Source organism: Astatotilapia calliptera, chromosome 22 (assembly GCF_964374335.1).
Source record: "Astatotilapia calliptera chromosome 22, fAstCal68.1, whole genome shotgun sequence".
NCBI lineage: Eukaryota > Metazoa > Chordata > Actinopteri > Cichliformes > Cichlidae > Astatotilapia > Astatotilapia calliptera.
The window spans coordinates 1,365,001-1,388,616 of NC_137442.1; the positions used below are offsets into that span (position 1 = coordinate 1,365,001).

Below are 23,616 nucleotides of genomic sequence, written 5' to 3' on the forward strand. Positions count from 1 at the left end.
GATGTCACTGAGTCAGCTTCGTCTCCCTCACCTGTCCCATGTCTCGTTTCCTCTGCAGGTAAACCGTCTGTTTGCTCCTGCTGTAACCCACGGAGACGGGACGACGATCACCGGGTCACAGAGGTCAGTGGAAGGTCACGAACAGTCACACGAACAATCTTTAAAAATCATGTTTCCTCCTTTACGAGCAAATAATTAAAGTGAGTGAATCTCTCAGTGTGTGAGTTTCAAACAGGTTCTGTTTTATTACTGCTTCTAAAAACAAGCTCCACATGCAGCACAGCACTGTGCAAAAGTCTTGAACCAACCCTCGTTTCTTTATGTTTTGCCAGTAAAATCTGAAAAGGTGCTTTCACTGAAACATGAACATAAATATTTGGCAGCTTTTATCTTCAGCACAGCTGAACGCTGAGATTCAGAGGATTCACAGGCCTGTGCTGAGCACCACGCAGTGCAGGGAAGCCAGATGTAGAGAACCTGCAGCATGATGACCTGCAGTTTAATCAGATTTTTTACTCTTTGTGTCTCTGCAGGAAGAGTCTTTGCATTATTCCAGCCTGAAGCATCCAGACAAGCCCCGCCCCACCACCAGGAGAGGAACCGGATTGGCTGAAGAGAAGGTCCTGTACTCAACAGTGAACATGTGCAAGAACTCAAAGGCATCACATGACCACAGATAGAAGCACTTTAAATGAGCGTAAATGAATTTTTTAAATTAATAAAACTGTGAAAATATGTGATTAGATTTCAAAATCTAGATTTTAGTTTATTTGTTTGTGTAAACAGATAAGATTTATTTTTCAGTGAGCAGAAAAACTTAAAATGTTAAATATCCAGAAAGTTGCAATGAAAGCAAAATGTTTGTAAAACATTTCTGTTAATAAAGTAACAGCCATGAATTAAATCTGCCACAGCAGATAATTACTAAACTAAAGAAAATCCTTTTTTACCCATGTGTGTGAATAGTTCCCTCGGGTCAGTTTCAAATCTTTATGTCTGTGTCTGAATATTGCTGCTGTAAATATGTTTGCTGTGCTGCTTCCATGAACAGGTTCCACACTTTGTCTGTTACTAATAAACTGATTCTGACACCACGATCTGTCCTGATGGCCGCCGCTCCAGATGTGACGCTCCACATGTGGACGCCTGTGAACGAGTCCTCGCTGTAACATGTAAAGACTCAGTGAAAGCAGCTGTGCTGCTGAAGCAGAGAGTGAAACATGAAACCAAACTGACTGACAGGATTTTAACAGCTTGTGTCACAGGTGAAACTAAGCTTCCCGTCACACGACCGTACACTCAGACTTTCAGAGTTTGTGCTCAGCTCTCGCTGCAGGTCTGCTGACGACAGAGGAGTAGATGACGCTGTGGTGGCTCTGCTCCGGCGGACTCCTGCTGGGTCTCTCTCTCCAGTTCTGTCGGCCCAGAGAGGCGTAGTGGATCGTCTCCCCACAGAGGGGCGGGGTCTCTAAGTCCTCACCCTCTGCAGACAGACACACCGTTTTAATCCCTCGTAGACTGACGTGAGGACATCGAACACCTGGTGAGGTTACCTGTCGGTGCGCTGGACGCCGTCCACGGCTGCAGCTCTGTGTCTTCACGTGTCGGTGCTGCTGCATGGAGAGATGAAGAGCGCAGCATCATCAGAAAACACGCTGACTCTAATACTGGATTCTGTTACCATAGCAACATCCATATTTTTGCATGTGCGGATTCATGTTTTAAACACAAAGTTTTGTTTATCTGAAGCTGCAAAAAAGAATCGTCAGCTCTCTCGTCAATAAAATCCTTTTAAACATAAATGAATCAGCCAACACGCTTCAGACTGCCTGAAATATAAACATCACTGAATAATAAATAATTAAATGCTGATAATGATGCATGAAAAAAGTTCAGTATGAAAAACTGAAGCAGTGAAGGTGAATAATCTGAAGATGTCAAATATAAATATTTGACATCTAAATGAATTCATTAAAAAACCTTTGATGATAAAAACTTTCTCATGTCCCCCAAAATCATAGTTTCTTCTTTTTTTAAATCACATTTCAAATCATTTACTCTTTCACTGAATTCACTCGCACTCTGTGTAATCCCAGTCTGTGCCAGAAGGTGGCGCAGCGTGTCATAGTCTCAGGCAGGGTTGCTTCTAGCAGCATCCGTCTGCACGCACCCTGACAAACCCAGGAACTTAAATCCAAACGTTCACCTGCAGCTCTGCGTTTCCTCCTCCTGCACTTCATGCTGGTCAGCAACACACAGACAGCAGCTAAGAAGATGATCATCAACCCCACGCTGACGACAGCAACCAGCAGCAGAACTGAGAGCGCACACAACATCTGGTTCATGAACACGCGACACATCTGGCAGAAAACTACAAACGCGATTCCTAACCGGACTGACCGTTCTCAGGTCTCATGTTGCTCTTCTTCTTTATTTCTCCCACTTCTAATAAACAGAGCGAGAGGACGCACACACCCACACTGGTCGCACACTCACAACGTTTAAATGTCAAAGGTCATGTGAAAGTTTGCATCCAATAAACAAAGACATCTCATTTGAGGATTAAGATTGTGGTCAATTATATTTCACACAACTAAATAAAGACAACATTTGCAGGCACAGACAGATTTAAGGAAGTATGACGTAGATCCACTTATAGCGCAGCACACGGGCAGGTTTGGTAAATCCATGTACGGTATGATTGCAGACAGCAGCGCTGTTTCACAGCTGTTACGTGTTTGAGTGTGGATGTATGATGATGTGTGTGGTGTTACCGGCTGTCACCACTGCAGGTGATGGAGGTGTGCTGGTGGACGGAGGCTGGCTGCTCGTCTCTGCGTGTGCTGGGAATGCAAACAGTTTCTATGTTTAAATCCTGGTTCACACAAACATGAATACAAAGCTCATGAAACAACCTGTAAATACACAAAACATGAACACGTGTAAACTACAGACAACGTGAAAGCAGCAGGTGAGTCCAGGCTGGACCGACCCACCTGCGAGGACCGTGACTCTGGCCTGCAGCAGCCCGTTGCAGACGTACTCTCCAGCGTCCTCTGGCTGCAGGTCCTGGATCTGCAGGGCGTCGTTGGTGAAGCTCAGCCGGCCGCCGCCCCTTTCTGGTTTCACCGTACCGTTTCTGTACTTGGTGAGGACGGCCTCCCGCCTCTCGCCCTCCCTCTGCTGGAACCACCTCTGTTTGGGTTTGGAGGAGCCGCTGCAGGGGAGCAGCAGCGTCCGGCCCGCGGACACCGTGTAGTCCCGACCTGAGGAGAAGACGCAGAGACATTCGCGCTGTCACTGCTGACCTTCTGTACTTGAGTGGCTGTGATATTGACAGGCGGCCGTAGGGACAGGGGGTTGGGCAGCGCATCTGTAGGTTGCCGGTTCGATCCCCGGGATCACAACCTGGTCGTTGTGTCCTTGGGCAAGACACTTTACCTACCGCCTACTGGTGTTGGCTTCTGTCAGTCTGCCAGGGCAGCTGTGGCTACAACCGTAGCTGCCTCCACCAGTGTGTGAATGAATAGTAAAGCGCTATATATATAAATGCAATCCATGATTATATTGTTCACGGCTTCTTGCTGGATCTGTGCTTCCTGTGTCGACTTTATTCTGCAGTGACGTTGTCGTGGTGCTTGTGCGTCGCTGTGGTGCCCTCTGCGTGAGGTGCAGGCTTTTGTTGGAGAGGACGCTGCTGTGGCGTCTGCTGGTTGCAGCCTCTGCAAACTAAAGCGGACTCGTCCCCCTCCCTGCAGCTGTGCTCATGCTGGAGGTGTTGAGCTCACAGACCTGAGGATGAGCAGCGCAGCTCCTCACACACGCCATGGCGTGTGAATGCTTCACCGCAGAGTTGCTAAAGCTCGTGGTCAGTCACCGATTGTAGCATGCAATCACACGCAAACAGACTCAGTGACCTATTAAAAGATTAAAAGATTAAAAGATAATGACGAGCTGCTCTGCAGAGATAAGCCGGCTGTTTCTGCTCGCTCAGTTTCATATTTAGGCCACACATTTCCTGTTTTTATCGTTTCCACTTTAATATCCAGTCATCTTTCTGGAGGCGTGTGTGAGACAAATTTAAACAGTGGAAATGTTTCTTTTCACATCACTCCCACTCTGTGCCTCCGTGCCATCCACTTCTCTTTTACATAGAAAACTGATCATTTCGACACGTCCTTCTTCAAACCGCTGGCTTCCTTTGAGCCTCTGTGTGGTTTTAATGTGCCTGCATCAGTGTGACGGCACTTCGTGCTGTCATCGATTCTTCAGCCTGAAGAGCTGGTGACTGTGTGAGTGCAGACGTTAGGTTTCATACTCAGTTCCTTACTTTGGAGAAGCTGCGTCAGCGATAAGCAGACATTTCTGCACTGCAGAGCTGATGAAGAAGTGAGCGCTCAGTTCACAGGAGTGTTTGCCACACATGCATCTGCCTGCTGTGTGCAGACGGAGCGATTTGTATTGTGTAACTTGTCTCTGTCATTGGCTCCCAGCCGGCTGCTACTCCAGCGGGAACAAGTACAAATACTTTGCTACTGTACTAGTAGTTTTCAGGTTCCTGTGTTTGACTCGAGTAGTTTTTTCTTTTATACTTTTAACTTTTATTCGCTACATGTTGAAACAAATATTCGTACTTTCTGCTCCTTACATTTGAAAACAGGCTCGTTACGTTTGATTGGACGGTTTTGAGGTGATTTATTATTTTGTCGCTGCGAGGCTTCAAACATCAAACTGATTTGAACCTGATCAGGATCACATGAGAGGAAACTCAGTTCGATTATTAATGACCAGGAGATTACAGCGTGTGGCAGAGTCAGGGCGGCCAGGCTGTCGTAAAGCTTTTCCCTGTTCCTCGTCTTTCCCTGCATTTATTATTTGTTTCCCACCCCCAACCCACCCACCCTGGTGGCTCCACCCCCAGCATACCTGTCAGCACCTGCAGCTCAGCCACCAGCTGCTGGTTACAGCGGTATCTTCCATGATCCGACTCCTTCAGATGCTGGACGCAGAGGTCGCCATTAACCATGAGGCGGTAGCGCCGGCAGTCCTTGTTGGTCTTGTAGCCGCCCCGTCGGATCACCAGGACCTCCTGATCCTGCCGAGTCCAGATCACGTCTGAGCTGCCAGAGCTGCCGCACGGCAGACAGACGTGGTGATTCTCAGGGACCGAAAACCAGATCGCTGCTGGGGCAGAGGACGGGGTCACACATCTGAAACTGTCGAACTCAAGCAGTACAAATGTGCTTTAAATACAGCCACAGGTCCTCTAACGTGGCTGAACCAATGCAGCACACAGGTGAGCTCACCTGGTTAAGCTGCATTAAGGCTTAACATGGTTTACTGTGAGGTTAATAAAAGACTTTCTCATAGAGGCCGTTTGCTTTGGTAACTTCTGCCTGAAAGACGTGAAGATGACGACGCCCACGACACTTTAAACGTCAAACGTAAAAACAGGGCAAAGGCTCAAATGTTGCTGTGGTCATCTTTTATATACAGTCTCGTGCAGGTTCTCCTTTAGTGATCCGTCTCCTATATTTAGATGATGTGATGAAGCTGTGTGACACTCACACCCTGCTGATGCTCTGGCTTCAGTGTGTTTCCTCTTTTATCTCATGGAAACGTCTGCGTCTAAATTTACAACGTTGCAAAATGTTTGCTGGACAGCGTTTTGTCGAGCAGGGCGGTGAACGATGTCGTGTGTCAGAGGAAATCTACACGCACTGACTGTAAACATGCATAACTGTGGATTTATGACGTTTTCATCTTTAACTTATTTTGCACCAATAAAGAAATAATCATCTTCCGATGGACTCTTTCATAACAGCATGTGAGTCATTTCAGTCCATCAAAATGTTTTTATGGGAATTTGACACAAAAAGATGTTTTTCTAGAACATGTTTGATTACATCAAGTTTGCAAAAATGGAAACAACAACTGTACAAAAGTAAACTGAGGCGTGCACCGTCCAACTTTAACCCAACAAAGGCAACCTATAAATAAGAACAACTGTATTATTGTTTCCTCGCGGTTCCCTGAAAGTGTGACGAGGACAGAAGAACGGGAGGTTTTCGTACCTGTGGAGTTTCCCGTGCAGCCGATCAGACCTGAGAGCAGGAACCAAACGTGACAGGAGAACATGTTCAGGAACAAACGTGGAGCTGCAGAGCTGCCGACGCGCCTCGAGCCTGTCTGTCCCTGCACCGCTCTTCCTCTCCTTCCTCGTCCTCAGTGACTCAGGGAGCGTCAGCGGCCTGGAAAATAAAGAGGCGTGCTCCCGCTGCAGGTCTGCTGTGTCGCATGGATCTGATGAGCAGCTGGAAGCTCTCGGATGAAGGACTAGCTGAGATTTTAATCTTTGTTCCTCTGAATGTTTGTGTGAAAGTCAAACAAAAGGTAAACATGATGACATCATGCTCGCAGCAGGAGGCGTGGAAGGTTTGATCCTGAGGATTTCCTGCAATTAGAGAAAAGTCACATGATGAAGGTTAGAAAACACCTGTGGCTCTGTGACGTTATCATCACCTGCAGAGTGGAATCACTTTAAAACATCACAGACTCGGACTAATGCAGGAAACATCCCCTCAGGCTCGCTGTCGGTGCAGCTTGATCACACGGTAAACACACGTGTTGGCTCGAGGCGCTGCAGCAGACACGTGAATATTTCATTATATCCTCAAATATCTCTGAGGCTTTACCAGGTGTGTTTCCCAGAGCCGGAGGATGATCGATGAGCGAGTCCTGATGAGATCCACCTTTAGGGAAAAACAGGCTTTTGTTCACTCAACAGTTTTGTCTTTTTCTTTTTTCCATGGAAACGTGAGAAAAATGCTGGAAAAGCTGGAATTTCATTGACTCAACTTTAGGCTCTGTGTGACACACATGGAGATAAATAACTTCACAGAGGTTCACACTGTAACGTTTTCTGGGTAATTTCCTTCCTTTAACGTAAGATGACAGAAAAAATGACACTGAGGTCACTTGTCCCCTGTGAGGACACCTGCCTCAAAACTCCCATCATCTTAAACTGGTTTCCTGAGCTCGCTGCACTCAGACCTGCAGCAGTTTAAAGTGTGTCTCATCACACAGAGACGTGAAGCTTCAGTCTTCAGCGTCTCTCAGCACAAACACTTTCACTGATCAACGATCAGCGATGAAGGATCAGCAGGGTTTCTGTGACAAACTGAACTGTTTTCTAATTCGTCTCCTTCGTTCACCTTTTCTTTTATTTCTACATCTCCACGTGATGAAGACGAGGGGAACGACAGCACCCAGAACCAGCTGCTGCTCAGAATGAGCCCCTGGAAGAAGACACAGTAACGCAGCTCAGATCAACGTGACGCACCTGAAAGCACCAAAGAACCAGGAGCTCTGCTCAGACTCAGCCACAGCTCAGCTTGTTTCTGATGTACCTGATACCTTTAGAGCCGGTCGGAGCAGCACGCTCTGTTTTGTGTAACTATTTTAAAATCCCGGTAGCTCTGCAACCACATAAGCTAGCAATATGATTCTTTTGCATATGAAACCGGAGGAGTTGTACTTACATCTTATGCCATCAGCTTGTCCTCGGTCACAGTTTCCTTCCACATAAAGCTTTGCAAAAACTGCATCAAAGCACTTGCAGCAACAAAAACATAATATTCCTGAAACACGCTTTGCCGATCCGATCAGCTGTTTGTAACACTTCCTACGTCCGCCATGACCTGCCCGAAATCGGAAGTGACATCATTTTGCGGAAATGTAGTTTTTTACCATCGTGGCCTCATGAGCCTATACTGGTGTTTTTAAAAGTTATGTTTGACTTTATGACTTCCTGTGTCGTTTCTGGGATGCTGAGGACTCATATTGCACTGCTGGAAATAGTTTATTTTGATGCAGATGCTGTTTTTTTGCAAATTTGCATGATAATATGTATTTTCGTTTTTCCTGCAGTGTATAAAAATTGGTGTATTTCAAAAATAAAACTATGAAGACACTTAAAATAAATTTCCTGTGGTGGGAAACTATTTTGTGCAACGTTTTTGTATTTACAGTTTTGAGGGATAAGCCTCTTAAATTTCTCTAACTAGAAATATATGTTAAAAAAACAAAAACGATTTTCAATTTTTTTTGCAATTTATGTAATTACTATGCACTTAATGCAGACATATTATTAAAATCTGGGCTATAATGGTTGTATTGATGTATAGCAACTTGAAATGGCTCCACAGCATGTAAAAATATAATATAAGCTCTGACGGACTTGGTTCTGTGGTCGGTCTTAAAGGGTTAAAGAATAAACATGCTTTCATTTACATCTGCTGGTTTCAAAAAAGGAGACAAAACAATGAAACTAGATTCATATTTTGGCAACTTTTTCAAATAAGGTGTCGTTGTTAGAGACATTAAAGCCTCAGCCAATCATGTTTGCTCTGTAAAGCGGCCACAGCACCTTTCTGCGACGTGTCAGTCGGGTCTTTGGTCACATCCAGATTAACCGCTGCTCCGCCAGCACAGGAGTACAGTCCAGAGTCGCTGAGCTGAACGTCTCTTAAAGTTACGAGTCTCCTTACCTGCAGCGACGTTAGAGCCCAGAGCAGCGGCTGCTAACAGGCAGCAGCACACGTCCAGCTTCATCCTGACTGCAGTCATCAGCTCACATGAACACACTCTGTGGGCTCACAGCATGTTTCTCATCAGCTCAGCGTGCTCGTCGCTCAGTGCTGATAAATGTCAGAAACACGTACACGTGACACGTGTCTGCTGCGCTCACTGTCTGCTTGGATGATTATAAACAGATGAAGTCCTGAGGTCACAATTCTGAATCTTACAGCTACAAACCTCCACGCTGTCACCTCCACGGCGTGGAGGATGTAACATGGAACACAGGCGAGGAACATTAACTAAACCTAAAGACTAAGAAACAAGTAAGGGAGCTGGAAGAGACGAGAGCAGCAGAAGCCCTGAATCAGAGTAACATAGCTTGTGTGTTTGTCCAGGTTCATTCATGTGTTATTAACAGACCGATGACGGTGACACAGGAAGGAAGCTGAGCAGCTGATGGGCCGTCTGTGCTTTCAACAGCTGAAGCTGTGAAGCTCAGCGGACACGTCTGCACACAAACACAAAGTCAACACAAATCTACTGTTTTCCAAGTTTACTTGATCTAAATGTGAATATTATCAGTGTTTTAAATGTGACTGCAGCAGACGTGTGACATGTTTCGTCATTAATACCAAAACGCTTTAAATCAAAGCTTTTATTCATGTGTTCATGAAGTGAATCAACTGCACTCAGAAACTTTCTCAGGCCAACAATAGTTATCTTACAAGCTTTTGTCTTTATAATCATGACTGTAAAGGATTTTTATCACTTTGACCTTCAGATCAATCTACTGACTGGAGGAAAGGTCAGAGGTCAAACACACACACTACAGCACACTGTAAGAATCAAAGCTTTTAGCTTTTTGTCAATTTTCCACCGATGAATCATGAACCTCGAACACGTCGATGGACGGAGGACAGATTTCAGGCTCCACCCCCCACCGCAGCCACCCTGCGCTGGATGAGTGGGTGGGTGTGACCATGAGCTCTGCACCTCAGCACAGTTGGGTCAGAATTTATTTAAGCTTTTTAGCGTAAGTGTTTAAAGACAGACACACTAACAAAAGCCTCCTGGGTCGATTTCATCAGCTGCAGTTTCACAATAATTCAGAATAATCTCGACATATGCATGTTATATGTTACATGTTCCCATGAACATCTGTGCTGTGCAGACTGTTCCTGACAGCAGGACATTCAGGTGAAGCTACACCGGTCCGGCCTGCTTCTTGGGTTTCTCCAGTAAGACATACGTGTTGTTGACGGGCTGTGAAGAACCTGTGGATCATAAACATCATCAGTCTGAGTGGGTTGTGTGTAACAAACACAGCTGTGCAGGTTTGGCGTGTTCACCATGAGTTTGTGTAAAATGAGGTGCTGATCGTTAAAATGACCTTTTTTTATTTCCATCACTAAACGTGGCACCAATCACAGAATATGGAGAATCTGCAGGAGGAAAAGAAAAACATTTAAATTTATCACCAGAACCTCTCATTTAGATGGGACTGTAAATAGTGATGGCAGCTCAGGTGTTACCGGTCGTGTTTCCAGTCCGTGGCAGCTCAGCGATGGTGTCGTATGTGGCATCACTGTGGTCTGATCCTCCTGTTAAAATGTTTATCAAATAGTCTTCATCAGATCCAAGTAACAGTCCAGTTTTAAGCTGTTACACACAACAAATCAACATTTTCAGCTTTAGAAGACACCAGATCCAAAAGTTTGATCACACAAAATAATTTTGGGTTATCCAAAAATAACTCATGTGTGGCTCTTTTAGTACCCGTCCAAATCAGAAGCAAGAATTAAAGTTACCTTTATTATTTCCAGCATGGAAAGTGGAAGCAGTCAAGGAATGTGGAAAATCTGTAAATGAAATATTTTGATTAGATGCAGCATGAAGGTGGAAGGAGATGAAGTGTCAGCAGAAGGTTTGCTTAGATCATGTGACTGTGAAGGCTCAGTGCAGCACAGGTGTTACTGGTGTCGTTTCCAGTCTGTGGCAGCTCAGCGATGGTGTCGTATGTGGCATCACTGTGGTTTGATCCTCCTGTCAACAACAAGTCTCAGTAAGAGTTTGGCTGACATCACTCTCCTGCTTTACTGTTGATGAGGTTCAGAATTTGAAAGTTATCCAAATGGACCGATTCGTATACAGCACTTTGGGGATCAAACCACCGACCTCCCAATCAGCAGAGGACCTGCTCTGCCGCCTGAGCTACAGCCAACCCAAACATCCAAACTTCAATCGGCTTAATTACAGAATGAACTAGAAGACGACGATAGAGTAAAAATAATAATATGAAACACAGCTACAAGATTTCAGTGCAGTTTTCAGTTTAAAATATTATCTACATAACATCTAATGATGGAAACAACAGGAGGGGAAATAATTTAAGTGGCTGCTCCATCAGGCAGTGTGCAGGTCGTAGGCGAGCTCCTGAGAACAAACACTGGATTCATTCAGACTATCAAACTACAAGCAGCTCCGATGATGAGCCTCAGTCACAGCTGCTTCACTCTCACCATTTATAAGATGAAGTTCTGCTCCAGCTGGTATCTCATCATAGACGTGGAGCTGTTTGTCAGTCCCTGCAGACAGATCAGAGTCAGCTCCTGCCTTAAAGTTTAAAACACGCTGCCTGTGATGACGTCCAGCTGTGATAATGAAAGTGAAGCTAAACTGGACTGTGGCTGCTTAGGAAGCTTTTGCTGTTAAACTGAGTTTAGGAAATACTGACCGCTGACCTTTCACCTCACATACTTACAGTGACCAACCTGCTCTCACCTCGAAGGTGTCTGTTTGCACCAGAATAAAGTCCACAGGATGTAAAATCAACAGTGAGGCAGAATAAAATCATTTTAGGTTTGGAGTTAACAGTAATATTATATAAGTGCTGTGTACTCATTTAAAATGAAAGATTAAAGATTCATTTGTAGAAAAGAAACTGTAACCTTTGAACTTGTGTTAGCTTTATTGTTAGCTAAGCTGCTAACAGCATACGCTAATTTATTTTATTTTATTACTTTATTCACATCTTCACTCACCGAATGGAATCTGTGCACAGAGGTGAACACGCAGTAGTAAAACACAGCTAACTGAACTGCATTAGCTCAGGTGGCTAATGTGTTAGCATGATGTGTTAGCATGATGTGTTATTATGATGTGTTAGCATGATGTGTTAGCATGACGTGTTAGCGTGATGTGTTAGCATGACGTGTTAGCATGACGTGTTAATATGATGTGTTAGCATGACGTGTTAGCGTGATGTGTTAGCATGATGTGTTAGCATGACATTTGAGCTGACAGACAGACCGCAGCTCACAGCCACCATCGTACTAACAGATGTTTCAAAAGAACCGAGTGAAGGAAGCTAAACTGGACCACAGCAGATATGTGAGAATGATGCGACTAACATGTCTAAACCAATGAATAAGTCATGTAAACCACAGATTCTGGTCATGTTTCTCTTTACTCACCTCGTCTGCTGGACCTGCATCTCCACATGAAGCAGGCAGTGATGAGGATGAAGATGGAGAGAAGAAGAAGACCAGTTCCTATCAGGAAACTCTGCACTGGAAAAGCTGGACAAGGTCAGAGTGATGAACACGGATCATGCATCACATACATGGACTCTCTGTAATATTTAATATATAAACACATCAGACCTCACTCTAAAGGTCATTTATGCTACAGGCCAGAAGAGATGAACATGTTTACATTTAAATCTGTTCAACTGCACTCGTTAGATTCTTTGATGCAATCATACCTGATGGAGCATCGGGGGGTGATGCAGGTGTTACTGATGCTGTATGAGTTGTAGCAGTAGGTGTTGTTGTTGTTTTTGTTGTCTTATTATCTTAAGTACAGAAAAAAGAAAATATAGATACATAAAAAATAACAGCTTAAAAATCAACGATTGAACTTTAAATATACGAGTTGGTTAAAAACAAACTCCACATACAAACAAAGTAAAAAACTGAACTGAAGAATTTCACATAACATCTTATGATTTGTGAACAATGATTGGATGCTGTCTGACTGATGCTGATTAATGTCACGCGGTGAAGCTGACATGTTTTAACTTTGTGTTTTTAAGCATTTGTGCATGAGTTGCTGTGTTTCATCGTTTTTAATCTTTAATAATGTCCAGTGTTTTATTCGTACAGTTTCATTGCATGCTTTTATTGTATATATTGTTGACGTGTTGCCGGAAGTCTTAGCTGGCATGCCAGTTAAGACTGTGACCAATCAGGGTTCGCCCTTGGCCACCGTAGGCCAATAAGAGGACCTGGCGGGGCAGATGAAGGGGGCTAGAGGTAGAGCATGAGAGACTGCAGCAGCGACACGGCGGGATAGCCGGTGGTTGGCGACTGTTGCAGAGAGCGGCAGAAAACAGAGGAAACTCTACAAAAACATTTCTGTGTTACTTTTGGGTTCATGTGTCTCACCTCTGTCAGATCTCTGTCCTTTGGTCACATTCAGATAAGCAGCTGGTTCTCCATCACAGTAGTACAGTCCAGAGTCAGCAGGCTCAGCTTCTCTTATACGTAATGTTGTGTCCTCCGTGGAAACAGAAATCCTTCCTTCATTTATTTCTCCAGAGTCTCGTCTCCACGTGGGAACAGCTGATCCTCCAGCATCATGAGAACAGTTCAGAGTGATGCTGCTCCTCTCTGCAACACTCACTATTGTTGTTCCTGTGAAGAATTAATGACATTTATCATTAAAGTGATTCTTTCCAACGTGCTGATTGGTTTAAAGGTGGACGTCAACAGGAAAGAGGAGGACAGGGAGCACAGAGAGGGCTGCAGCCGACAGCGTTCATTGTTTTCACTGTTTCACTTCATCCATTTCTATTTATCTGTTTCCATCAAACTGGAGCTCAGGCAGCAACAACAGCACAGACAGACACGAGTCCACACAGTATATCTGCGCACTGCCCTCTGGTGGCAGCACACAGCTACTACAGGCTGTGTGAAGCTGGCCCGAGCCGCCACTTCAAACAGGAAGTCTGCGCTCTGATGATACCGGTTATCTCTGTTGGCGTTTTAGGTTTTTGATGTCAAAGCAAAGACAGAATGACATCGTCAACATAAAGTCGGTCACTGCACAAAAACCCAAAAATGCTTCAGTGTGATCGTATCAGCTGAAGTTCAGATACACTGGTTTGAGTTTACAGAGAGCAGAGATAAGACTTTTATTATTATGTAGCTGCTCACTGGTTACTGCAGCATGTGAGGTTACACATGAAGAACATTACAGTTATTACTTTATAGAAACTCATCGACAGTAACAGGAAGCACATGTGACAAAACAAAGCTGGAAAACACGTCTGAAATGCAGCTTTTCATTCTCACTGAATTTGTTTGAGTCAGTTATTGTTTTTTTATGGAAGACGCGTGATTTTTAAACAGGTCAACTGTTAAAATGTTTGATGTTACCTGATGGGATCACTGTCAGCTCCACAGCTGCTTCATGGTCACAGAAGTATCTGCCAGAGTCTGAGGGAGCAGCTCTGAGGACGATCAGAACCCCGTCAGCCTGTGAACTGTATCGTTTCTGTGGATCATTGATGTGTTTTGTAGTTTTGTCTCCATCAGCTGTAAGTATGTCAGCTCTGCTTCCTCCACTCTCTCTGCTCCACCTCACTCCACCCTCCACAGAGTGAGGACAGGGCAGAGTGACCTGCGTCCCCTCCTTAACTCCTTCATGGGTCAAACCTGCAAAAACAAACAGTTTTCAGAATCACATAAACCTTCAGATGCTGTGGACACACGGTAACATCACACGTTTATCCTCATGTAAATAACTGGAGACTTTCTCAATGTTTTGATTTTTTAAATCAAGTTTCATAAAATTAAACTTTGATAGAAATCAGGAAGAATAACGACGCTCTACATCATCCGAGTCTCAGAAGAAGCTCAAAGAGTCTCACCTGCAGCGACATTAGAGCCCAGAGTGCAGGCCAACAGGCAGCAGAAGATGTTCACCTTCATCCTCACACAGTGCGAAGTGTCTGAACAGTTCCTGTGTGATCTGAGAACAGGAACTCGGCCTCTGTGAACACGCCTGTTCTTCTTCCTGCTGCTCACTTCTTGTGGTTAATGAATACAGATGCTCCTTTTATAGTTTGGAATGTGATGTAATTTACATTCTGACAGTTTTGTGTTATCGACTGATGCAGATATAAGATGATGTCGTCGTAGGCGGAGGTAGAAGGTTCCAGGGTGGGGGTGGTGGGGGCGTCTGATCTCCTGTCTTACTGTAGAAACCAGATCAGTTACATCAGTGAGTTTTCGCCACGCAGCGAATAATCAAATAATAATCAAATAACAACTTTGGATTGTTTTAAATCATGTAGCCAGTGAGGCAGGGATCACTGACACTAATCTGATGGCTGAAGGAGGGCTGTGTGTACATACAAAGGTCAGCTGCGTTTACATACTTAATAATATGACCCGCCCATGCACTAAATGACTGTCTGTGAGGGACAGCCAATAAGAAGAGAGTTGTCTTAAAGGAGAAAGAGAGTGAAGTGTGGGGTGAAAGACGGTCAGAGGATGAGCAGCAGAGACTGAGTGGATGATCAGAGTGATGATGTCAGAGCGTGACAGTGTGGGGAAGCAGAAGTGATGAGATGAAGAAAAACCTCAGGAACATGAGGGAGCACAGATCTTATCCACAAGAAGCTTAATGTGGCATTTTTGTAAACCCGGAGTCATCAACGCTCTCGTAGTCGAGCCCAACAATGAAAATGATTTTATGCTGTAAAGCTGCTTTTGAGTCTCACGTCTGAGTCCTGCGTTCGGGTCCGACCCCGACAGCCGAGCCTGACCCTGAGTTTAACACTCTCAAAGTGTAAACGTGAGAGAGCAGAGTGATGAGCTGCTGCAGGAGGAAATTCAACACAACGATTTCACAACAGCTGTCTGTGAACTTTAGAAGAGTCAGACGGATGACACACAAGCAGAGAGCTGCAACCCTGTGGGTTTATCCAGGACTGCAGCAAGAAAACAACCACAGCACAGACGTCACAGACGTCACAGAGGTCACTGAGGTCACTGAGGTCACAGAGGTCACTGAGGTCACAGACGTCACAGAGGTCACTGAGGTCACTGAGGTCACAGAGGTCACTGAGGTCACTGAGGTCACTGAGGTCAGCGTCCTGGTGCTGGAAACCAAACAGGTTTGTGTTTTTAAAGCTGTGTGTGTCAGAAATCAAACATATATCATTGTGATGTTGTTTATTCTATTACTCTTGTTCTCTTCTGCTTGTTTTCTTTTTTCTTTCTCAGCAGGTGATCCAGGTGATCGATATATGCATTTTTTTTCTCTGCCCGTTCTGTTGGTTTTTGTCTTTTGCCCTTCTCCCCCGTCCCTCTTCTCAGCTGTTTCTCTTTCCCTCTTTCTTTCTCCCCTTCTTTCCCCCAGTCAAGTCTGTCCCGTATTCAGTAAGTGAAAATAAAATAAACAATAAAAGGTGAATCAAATGGACCATTACGGCAAGGCTGGGATGGTCAGTTTGGTAAAGTAAATCTGTTGGGCATCTTTCTTTGCCTTTAGACAACAATTCTGATGCAAAAGAGCCAAACGGGACAGGCAAAAAAAAAAAAAAAAAGAAATCAAACTGTGAGGCTGAAGGACTCAGACCAGTCACTGTTTCACATATTGATGAGTGTGGCTGCATTTCCTCCTGTGTCCCACTGCACTTCCTGCTTTATTTTGAAGGGTCGTCTCCTGCTCAACGTGATGCTGCTTTGTCAGCTGCTGCCTGTGTCTCGTGATTCTGCACCACAGACCTCATCATTCGGAGCAGCAGCAGCGGTGACACTGGCCTCTGAGGGATGATAGGGATGACACACAGTCTGCATGAGGAGGCTGGTGGGGTCGAAATCTTCTGCTGCTTTGGTCAGACTCATAGTTTGGGTTAAAATCCACCCAACCTCTCTAACTTTGTCTCCAAACAGCTTAACCTGAGGCGACTCTCTCATGTACTCTTTTAATCCAGCACGTCAGACTCCCTAAAAATCTGTCGCTCTGTCAGTGCCACTGTCTCCCCATCATCACACCATCACAGCTGGTCTCTCCTGCAGTTGCTTTGGATGGTTGGCCTGGGTATTCAAACTCACGTCTTCTTAGCATAGCTTCAACAACAGCTGTCGTTCTTCATCAGTTTATCCCTCCTCGCTCTAGCTCACATTAAATAATCGGGTTAAACAGCCCTCTCTCTCAGACACCTCCATACCTGCACAGGTTTGTCACGTGGACGGCTGCCTCCTCCTCTTCATGGCTGCCCTCACTTCCTCCTTACTCCTCTGAACTTCCTGGTCCATAATCCTTCCTCGTCTCTCAGATACAATCTCTTTTCTCAGTGTCACATGAAGGTGACTGTCAGCCTTTGTCTTTGCTGTAGCTACCACCTAGCTATCAACCTCCTCTTCTTCAAAGTCATCCTACCATTAAATGCTGCAGGTATACATCCTCCCTGACACCACCTTACAGTCTCCTAGCTTTCACTTTCCCCTTCCTGTGTTAGATGTAGCCCACCTGTGTGCACCTTCATCACAATCACAGTTTCATTTCTCTCTCCAAGCCCACCCAGCACCTCCGTCACCTCTGTTCCCTGCACCTGGATGTCAGAGCTCTGCTCCAATCACCACTCGCTATGATCCTGTCTGACCCCCTCCTGACCTCCACAACACTGTTCACCTGCTCCACCTTCGAGGCTTCCCCTACTCCATTTCTATCTGCACCATGGAAGAACAGCTAGCATCCATCTCCAGCGTCAGCCTTGCTTCCCGTCCACACATCTACCTTCCTCCATGATATCAGCAGCTTTATCAGTCTGGTCAACTATCATTGGTATCATAATGTCATGTACACTGAAGTGGACTCACAGTCAGGGGACTCACAGTCAGCCTTTATTTACAGTGACTTCACTAAAAACATGCGTCATACAAATGTGGAAATAGAAGCTGTGCTCCAGGGAGCAGCAGACATGCAGCATCAACGCTCAGGCAGGACCATCCCAGTCAGGACCATCCCAGTCAGGACCATCCCAGTCAGGAGGGGAATCCTGGGAAGCTCTGCACAGAGGGAGGAGAAACAACATTAGAGTAAAGAGACGAGCAAACACTCATCAGAGCCAACGACGTCTTCCCTGGATCGGCACGCTGACAGCAGCTGCTACCTGGAGGAGCGCTGCTGACGAGCTCACAGGTGCTGCTTCAGCGTTTTAATTTTACACAACAATAAAACACCAAAAGAAAAAAATGAAGATTTTCCATAGAATAAATATCTTTACCGTTTCACTCTGTCAGCACAGGCAGAATACACTGGGCTTTGAAATGGTGCAAAAGGATATAAAATGAGGTCATTTTCTATATTTATGACAGAGCAGAAGCAGCAAAGGGTGCGTGGTGTAGGTGGGTCATCACTGAGTCCCACTGATGACTGACATGATACCAACCTGACTTCAAGCATCTAAAATATAAAACATGTTTAGATTGATCTTCTTTATAATTCCAGATATCCTGCTTCGTGTATCTGATGTCTTCAGTTTGTGTCCACAATGTACAGAGTAGCAAAAACACAGAAACATGAAAGGATGAGTGTGTCCAAACTTTCCTTTTTTCTTGGCTCCACATGAAGCTCTCTTTACTTTGCAGTCGATGAGAGGAGTTTATAAAAACACAAACATAAATACTGAGACGTTGTTGCATCTGGTACATTTTCAAAGATATTCACAGATTTAAACTGTCAGTGATTCATAAGCAAAAGTGAGACGAGTGTGTAAGGATCATATAAATGACTTCACAGTTCAGTGGTTTTCTCTTGGTTGCAGCACTCAGACTCATCAATAACTGCTCGTGTTGTTTGTCCTGAATTTGATTTGCTCAAAAACTGAAACAGCTGTTAAACAAGAGAGATTATTAACAAGGAGAAAGAGAGCAAGTTTCTCCTGTTTTGGCTTCCTGTTAAATCCAGAATTCAAAATCCTGCTCCTCACATACAAGGTCTTAAATAATCAGGCCCCATCTTATCTTAATGACCTTGTAGTACCATATCACCCTATTAGAGCACTTCGCTCTCGCTCTGCAGGCCTACTTGTTGTTCCTAGAGTATTTAAAAGTAGAATGGGAGGCAGAGCCTTCAGTTTTCAGGCCCCTCTTCTGTGGAACCAGCTTCCAGTTTGGATTCAGGAGACAGACACTATCTCTACTTTCAAGATTAGGCTTCAAACTTTCCTTTTTGCTAAAGCATATAGTTAGGGCTGGACCAGGTGACCCTGAATCCTCCCTTAGTTATGCTGCAATAGACGTAGGCTGCCGGGGATTCCCATGATGCATTGGGTGTTTCTTCTTCACTCACTATGTGTTAAAGAATATATTAAAAAAAATAAAATCCATTTTTTCCTTGTGATCTTATGTTTTGTTCAATTTAATCTTTTACTATTTATAAACCCTCCAGTGTCTGTTTTCATGAACAGCAGCATCAAACCAATAACTCCACATTTACCTGCAGGGCTGTCAGCATGTTGATGCAGGCGCTGCTCCTGAGAAAGAACACAGAATTAATTATTACGATTAACTATCAGCAGGAATAATTTAACCAGTTTATTTCTTCCTGGAATCTGTTACTCAGACTGTGAGTGTAACAGAAGCAGAGATGAAAGTTTAGATGAGCTCAGCTGCTTCACTCTCACCATTTCTAACATGAAGTTCTGCTCCAGCTGGTGTCTCATCACAGACGTGGAGCTGTTTGTCAGTCCCTGCAGACAGATCAGAGTCAGCTCCTCCTTAAAGACAGTGAAACATGCTGCCTGCTGTGATGTCATGCTGGAAACAAGATTCAGAGCTGTTAGCTGAACCGTGCTAGCCCAGGTGGCTAATGTGTTAGCAGTTAGCAGACAGAGTGAAGGCAGGAAAGTAAACCAGACTTCAGCTGAACATGAAATAAAGATGTGAGACTGATCAGGATAAAGTGTCTAAACAAATACATAAGTCAGCTAAACCACAGCACCTCCTTTTACTTTACTCACCTCGTCTTTTGGACTTTTGTCTCCAAATAAAGTAAATGATGACGAGAACAAGGCTGCAGACGAAGACCACAAGGGCTCGGATCCCCAAGTCAAACAGGTGATGGTTGGCTGGAAAAGCAAAAGAATAATTATCCGATACAATTATTAAACAAACATGATCGACTCTACATACTATTTATTAATATCATAAACACTGCTCCAAAAACTTAAAGGAACACTTCAGAGTCTAGCATCAGGCCAGATGTTGATGCACAGCTAGGCAGCAGCTGTACTTAGAGGAGCAACAATGAGACGACCTCCAACACAGGAGCAGTTTTACAGCTGAAAGTCTCAGACATCGTTTCCTCCTCTTCTTTTCTGTCTGTGTTTTCACCAGTTTGACATCCGGCTAAGGTCAGTGTCTCTACTGGTAGCACTGGGTGATACTGGACCCTCCACAGGTTGCACAGGTAGTCCAGCTTCTCCAGCTGTGGCACATTGAATACGCGCCACAGCTGGAAGCTTTGCTGTGTCTCGAGGCGTCTTTGAATTCAGCCTCTGTAGGTCTATAATGTTCATGTCCATCCAACGATGTGGCATCCTTCCATTGCTAACACGTCCTCGCTCATATTATAGATATGCAGCAATAGTTTTTCCCATTGAGATCAGACACGTTTTCAAAGTCTTCCTTTTTTTGAACAGTGTTTTTTTAATGTAATTCAGAACAGCTGAGCTTGTCTTACAGAGCATCATGCCTCAAACACACACGTCATTTATACTGTAAACAGCAGAGCTGATGTAAGTTTGACTGAGAATTATTTAAACCTGTGAAGCTGAATGATGTCTTTGTTGGAGTCATACCTGACGGGGCAGATGTCACTGCTGGCTGATGAGTAACTGTTGTAGTTGTTGTTGCTGCGCTTGTTTCATGATCTTGAGAATACAACAGAGAATATAATTTCATACACTGAAAATGAGAAAGACTGACAGAATTACACATGTGTATTTTAGCCAAATATGTACCATAAATAAATAAAATGCATGTTTTCAAAAAAATACAATTTCTATAAATAAAAAACGAAAACATTTGATAATATCTTGAGATTTGGAAACGATGACTGGGTACTGGATTTGTTAAAAGTGCCGTGTTATACAGGAGCAAACGCAGTGACGTCATCGACAGCACTGCTCAAACTCGAGGGTCTAAACTAAACTCATCCTGCTCTCTGCTCTTCCTCCTCTTTGAGCTGTAAACTGTGATGTGCTGGTGGCTGCAGACCCCGCAGGTTTAGCTCTTTGAACGTGGAGTTTAATGTGTTTTGGGTTCATGTGTCTCACCTCTGTCAGATCTCTGTCCTTTGGTCACATTCAGATAAGCAGCTGGTTCTCCATCACAGTAGTACAGTCCAGAGTCAGCAGGCTCAGCTTCTCTTATACGTAATGTTGTGTCCTCCGTGGAAACAGAAATCCTTCCTTCATTTATTTCTCCAGAGTCTCGTCTCCACGTGGGAACAGCTGATCCTCCAACATCATGAGAACAGTTCAGAGTGATGCTGCTCCTCTCTGCAACACTCACTATTGTTGTTCCTGTGAAGAATTCATGACATTTATCATTAAAGTGATTCTTTCCAACGTGCTGACTGTTAAACAGGAAGCTGTGCACTAAAGTTACAGCAACAAGAAGTGGTTAAGAAAATGGATGATGATGATGAAGGATGCTCTCTGCTGCAGTTGTTCATAGTCTGATATCGTCTGACTGAATCCAGCTGCACTCGATCAGAGACTGATGAAGGATTTATGCTCCTGGTGTCAAAGCTCTGTGGTTATGCAGAGAGGTGCATGATGGGAGTTCATGCTTCACAGACACATTCGATTTAACCTGACAAAGTGTTTAAAATATGTTTGCATGTCACTTGTAACAGAGATGGATTTTAAACAGAAAATAGAAAAACATGATGTTACCTGATGGGATCACTGTCAGCTCCACAGCTGCTTCATGGTCACAGAAGTATCTGCCAGAGTCTGAGGGAGCAGCTCTGAGGACGATCAGAACCCCGTCAGCCTGTGAACTGTATCGTTTCTGTGGATCATTGATGTGTTTTGTAGTTTTGTCTCCCTCAGCTGTAAGTATGTCAGCTCTGCTTCCTCCACTCTCTCTGCTCCACCTCACTCCACCCTCCACAGAGTGAGGACAGCGCAGAATGATCTGCGTCCCCTCCTTAACTCCTTCATGGGTCAAACCTGCAAAAACAAACAGAGTTTTTCAGAATTACAGCTCAGACTGAGAAATCCATAAACCTTCAGATGCTGTGGACACATGTTAACTTATCTGTGTGTGATGGGCTGTAAAAATGTCACAAAGCTGAAAACGATTATTTGCGCTTAGTTACACAGATGAAGAGTAATCAATCACATTGAAGACTTTTCACAGCATATTAGTTTATTTTACTCAAGCTTGATAATTAGAATAATGCTTTGCTCACTTAAAATAAATGAAACAATGTTGTTTTCCACCTTTTCCTTAACCAGACCCTGCAGGGTTAACCTGAGTGTCCCAGTTTGTTTAACCAGGAGGATCCCAGGCCTGATTATTGTTGATGTATTACAAATATTCTGGTTTTATTGTTATTTACTTCATTCTGAGTAAATAAATATCCATGTAATATAGTTCAAAGTTAGCGTCGTGTTCATACATGTTAAAAATGCCTGTAAATCAAATGAGCTCAGTGACAATTACTGTTTGTTTGAATCAATTTATTAATAACATAAAACCTTTAAACTGATGCAACACACACAACAATGTCACAAATATATTCAACTAAATAAATTTCTTCATTTGGGAACTAATGTTTCTAGAGGTGAACACAGTCGGTCCATCCTCTCCCTGCTCTCCTCTCCTCAGCCTCTCTTTGCTGCCTCGTGTCCTCTCTGATCAGGTCTAGCAGCTCATCATCTCTTCCCTCCCTGTCGTAGGTGGCTGACACGCTTCGCCATCGCTGTCGTTTAACTCACCCACTGCTGTGCTTGGCCCTGGAGTGTCCTCAGGCAGAGAGGACACTAGGACAGAGGCCTAATGGAAGGCATCTGTCCTGTCAGGGGTGATCAAGGAAACACATGGGAAGACAGCAGGAACCAATCAGACACAGCGAGACAGGGCAAGCAAACGTGAACACAATGCACATGAGACAAGCACTATCAAAATAAAACAGGAAGTAGCTCTGTGTGGTTTTTGTTCAGGGGAACCACGGAAACAGAACGGACGGAGCAGAAGGAGAAACACGGAGAGGAAATGGATGAAGGTGAGGAAGAGAGAGAGGCAAACAACCATGGAGACAAGACTGACTTCCACAGGAAGCACAGAGGGAAGTGAACGACCTGATCAGCAAACTCAAAAGCACCAGAGGACTAAACTAGGAAGCACAAATCTCATAAATCTCTCTAAGAAAACAGCAACGATTCAGAAGTGCACAAACACAAAACACTGGGCCAACGAGCCACAACCACCACCTGCTGATCGCCAATCAGGAAACACTAATTTCCTGATTGGAGGTTGAACTGTCGTATGAAGCACTCAGTCTTTTCTAACGTTTTATAGTCCGAACAAAATGACTTCGTTCATCTGTAAAATAACTGAGGGATAATTTTATGACAGATTTACAGTCAGTGAGATAAAAACTGTGACTCGTCGCACACTTTGAGCTGCGGTCACACCTTTATCCAAGCACACAGTCTCACACTGAACTTCACAGCTTTTATTATCTGAGTCTCATATGTAAACTATAAATATGTAAATGTGAATAGAGTGAAAGAGTCTCACCTGCAGCGACATTAGAGCCCAGAGTGCAGGCCAACAGGCAGCAGAAGATGTTCACCTTCATCCTCACACAGTGCGAAGTGTCTGAACAGTTCCTGTGTGATCTGAGAACAGGAACTGAACACGCCTGTTCTTCCTCCTGCTGCTCGTAACCACACAGCTTTACAACCACAAACACAAACTTGTAAGAGGTAACAGATGCTCC

General features: G+C 44.3%; 4 protein-coding genes and 1 long non-coding RNA gene across 22 annotated transcripts in view; 2 read left to right on the forward strand and 3 right to left on the reverse strand.

The window, feature by feature from the left end:
• Positions 1-939, forward strand: part of LOC113015310 (uncharacterized) — a 12,304-nt gene extending 11,365 nt beyond the window's left edge. For both annotated transcript variants that reach the window (XM_026157283.2, XM_026157282.2), the window contains exons 4-5: positions 59-123; positions 534-939. In XM_026157283.2, the coding sequence (XP_026013068.2) occupies positions 59-123; positions 534-680 (212 nt within the window). In that variant the 3' untranslated portion in view covers positions 681-939. The remainder of the gene's footprint in view (positions 1-58; positions 124-533) is intronic.
• On the reverse strand, positions 741-6,209 carry LOC113015307 (protein sax-3). 9 transcript variants are annotated; one of them, XM_080296680.1, is made up of 8 exons: positions 6,075-6,209; positions 4,927-5,181; positions 2,997-3,266; positions 2,775-2,843; positions 2,401-2,445; positions 2,207-2,317; positions 1,554-1,610; positions 741-1,483 (listed from the first exon to the last, which is right to left on the reverse strand). In XM_080296680.1, the coding sequence occupies exons 1-8, from the start codon at positions 6,136-6,138 to the stop codon at positions 1,308-1,310; spliced, it is 1,047 nt and encodes a 348-aa protein (XP_080152806.1). In that variant the 5' UTR covers positions 6,139-6,209; the 3' UTR covers positions 741-1,307. The 9 variants fall into 9 exon arrangements, with proteins under 9 accessions (XP_080152806.1, XP_080152810.1, XP_026013064.2 ...); XM_026157279.2 differs by having other exon boundaries at positions 1,169-1,483; positions 1,554-1,613; XM_026157280.2 differs by having other exon boundaries at positions 1,169-1,483; positions 4,927-5,184; positions 6,075-6,205.
• A 3,011-nt stretch (positions 6,210-9,220) lies between these two features.
• LOC113015044 (uncharacterized) lies at positions 9,221-14,711 on the reverse strand. Of its 8 annotated transcripts, none has more exons than XM_026156946.2 (11): positions 14,513-14,699; positions 14,019-14,297; positions 13,026-13,274; positions 12,344-12,433; positions 12,054-12,149; positions 11,100-11,165; positions 10,546-10,623; positions 10,389-10,439; positions 10,113-10,181; positions 9,971-10,022; positions 9,221-9,854 (listed from the first exon to the last, which is right to left on the reverse strand). In XM_026156946.2, exons 1-11 carry the CDS (start codon positions 14,571-14,573, stop codon positions 9,719-9,721), a joined length of 1,227 nt encoding a protein of 408 aa, XP_026012731.2. In that variant the 5' UTR covers positions 14,574-14,699; the 3' UTR covers positions 9,221-9,718. The 8 variants fall into 8 exon arrangements, with proteins under 8 accessions (XP_026012731.2, XP_080152813.1, XP_026012730.2 ...); XM_080296687.1 differs by having other exon boundaries at positions 10,555-10,623; positions 12,054-12,158; XM_026156945.2 differs by having other exon boundaries at positions 12,054-12,158; positions 14,513-14,697.
• LOC145423812 (uncharacterized) lies at positions 11,712-13,319 on the forward strand. Its single transcript, XR_013904857.1, has 3 exons — positions 11,712-11,970; positions 12,089-12,167; positions 13,179-13,319. It is a non-coding gene; the product is annotated as an uncharacterized LOC145423812 (long non-coding RNA).
• A 2,765-nt stretch (positions 14,712-17,476) lies between the features above and the next one.
• Positions 17,477-23,574, reverse strand: LOC113015047 (contactin-6-like). Of its 2 annotated transcripts, none has more exons than XR_013904856.1 (8): positions 23,415-23,574; positions 21,560-21,838; positions 20,936-21,184; positions 20,459-20,530; positions 19,619-19,726; positions 19,283-19,415; positions 19,096-19,132; positions 17,477-17,663 (listed from the first exon to the last, which is right to left on the reverse strand). XR_013904856.1 is itself a non-coding variant. In XM_026156952.2 (8 exons), exons 1-7 carry the CDS (start codon positions 23,473-23,475, stop codon positions 19,107-19,109), a joined length of 861 nt encoding a protein of 286 aa, XP_026012737.2. In that variant the 5' UTR covers positions 23,476-23,574; the 3' UTR covers positions 17,477-17,663; positions 19,096-19,106. The 2 variants fall into 2 exon arrangements, 1 of the variants encoding a protein (XP_026012737.2); XM_026156952.2 differs by having other exon boundaries at positions 19,283-19,348.
• Between the last annotated feature and the right edge of the window lie 42 nt (positions 23,575-23,616).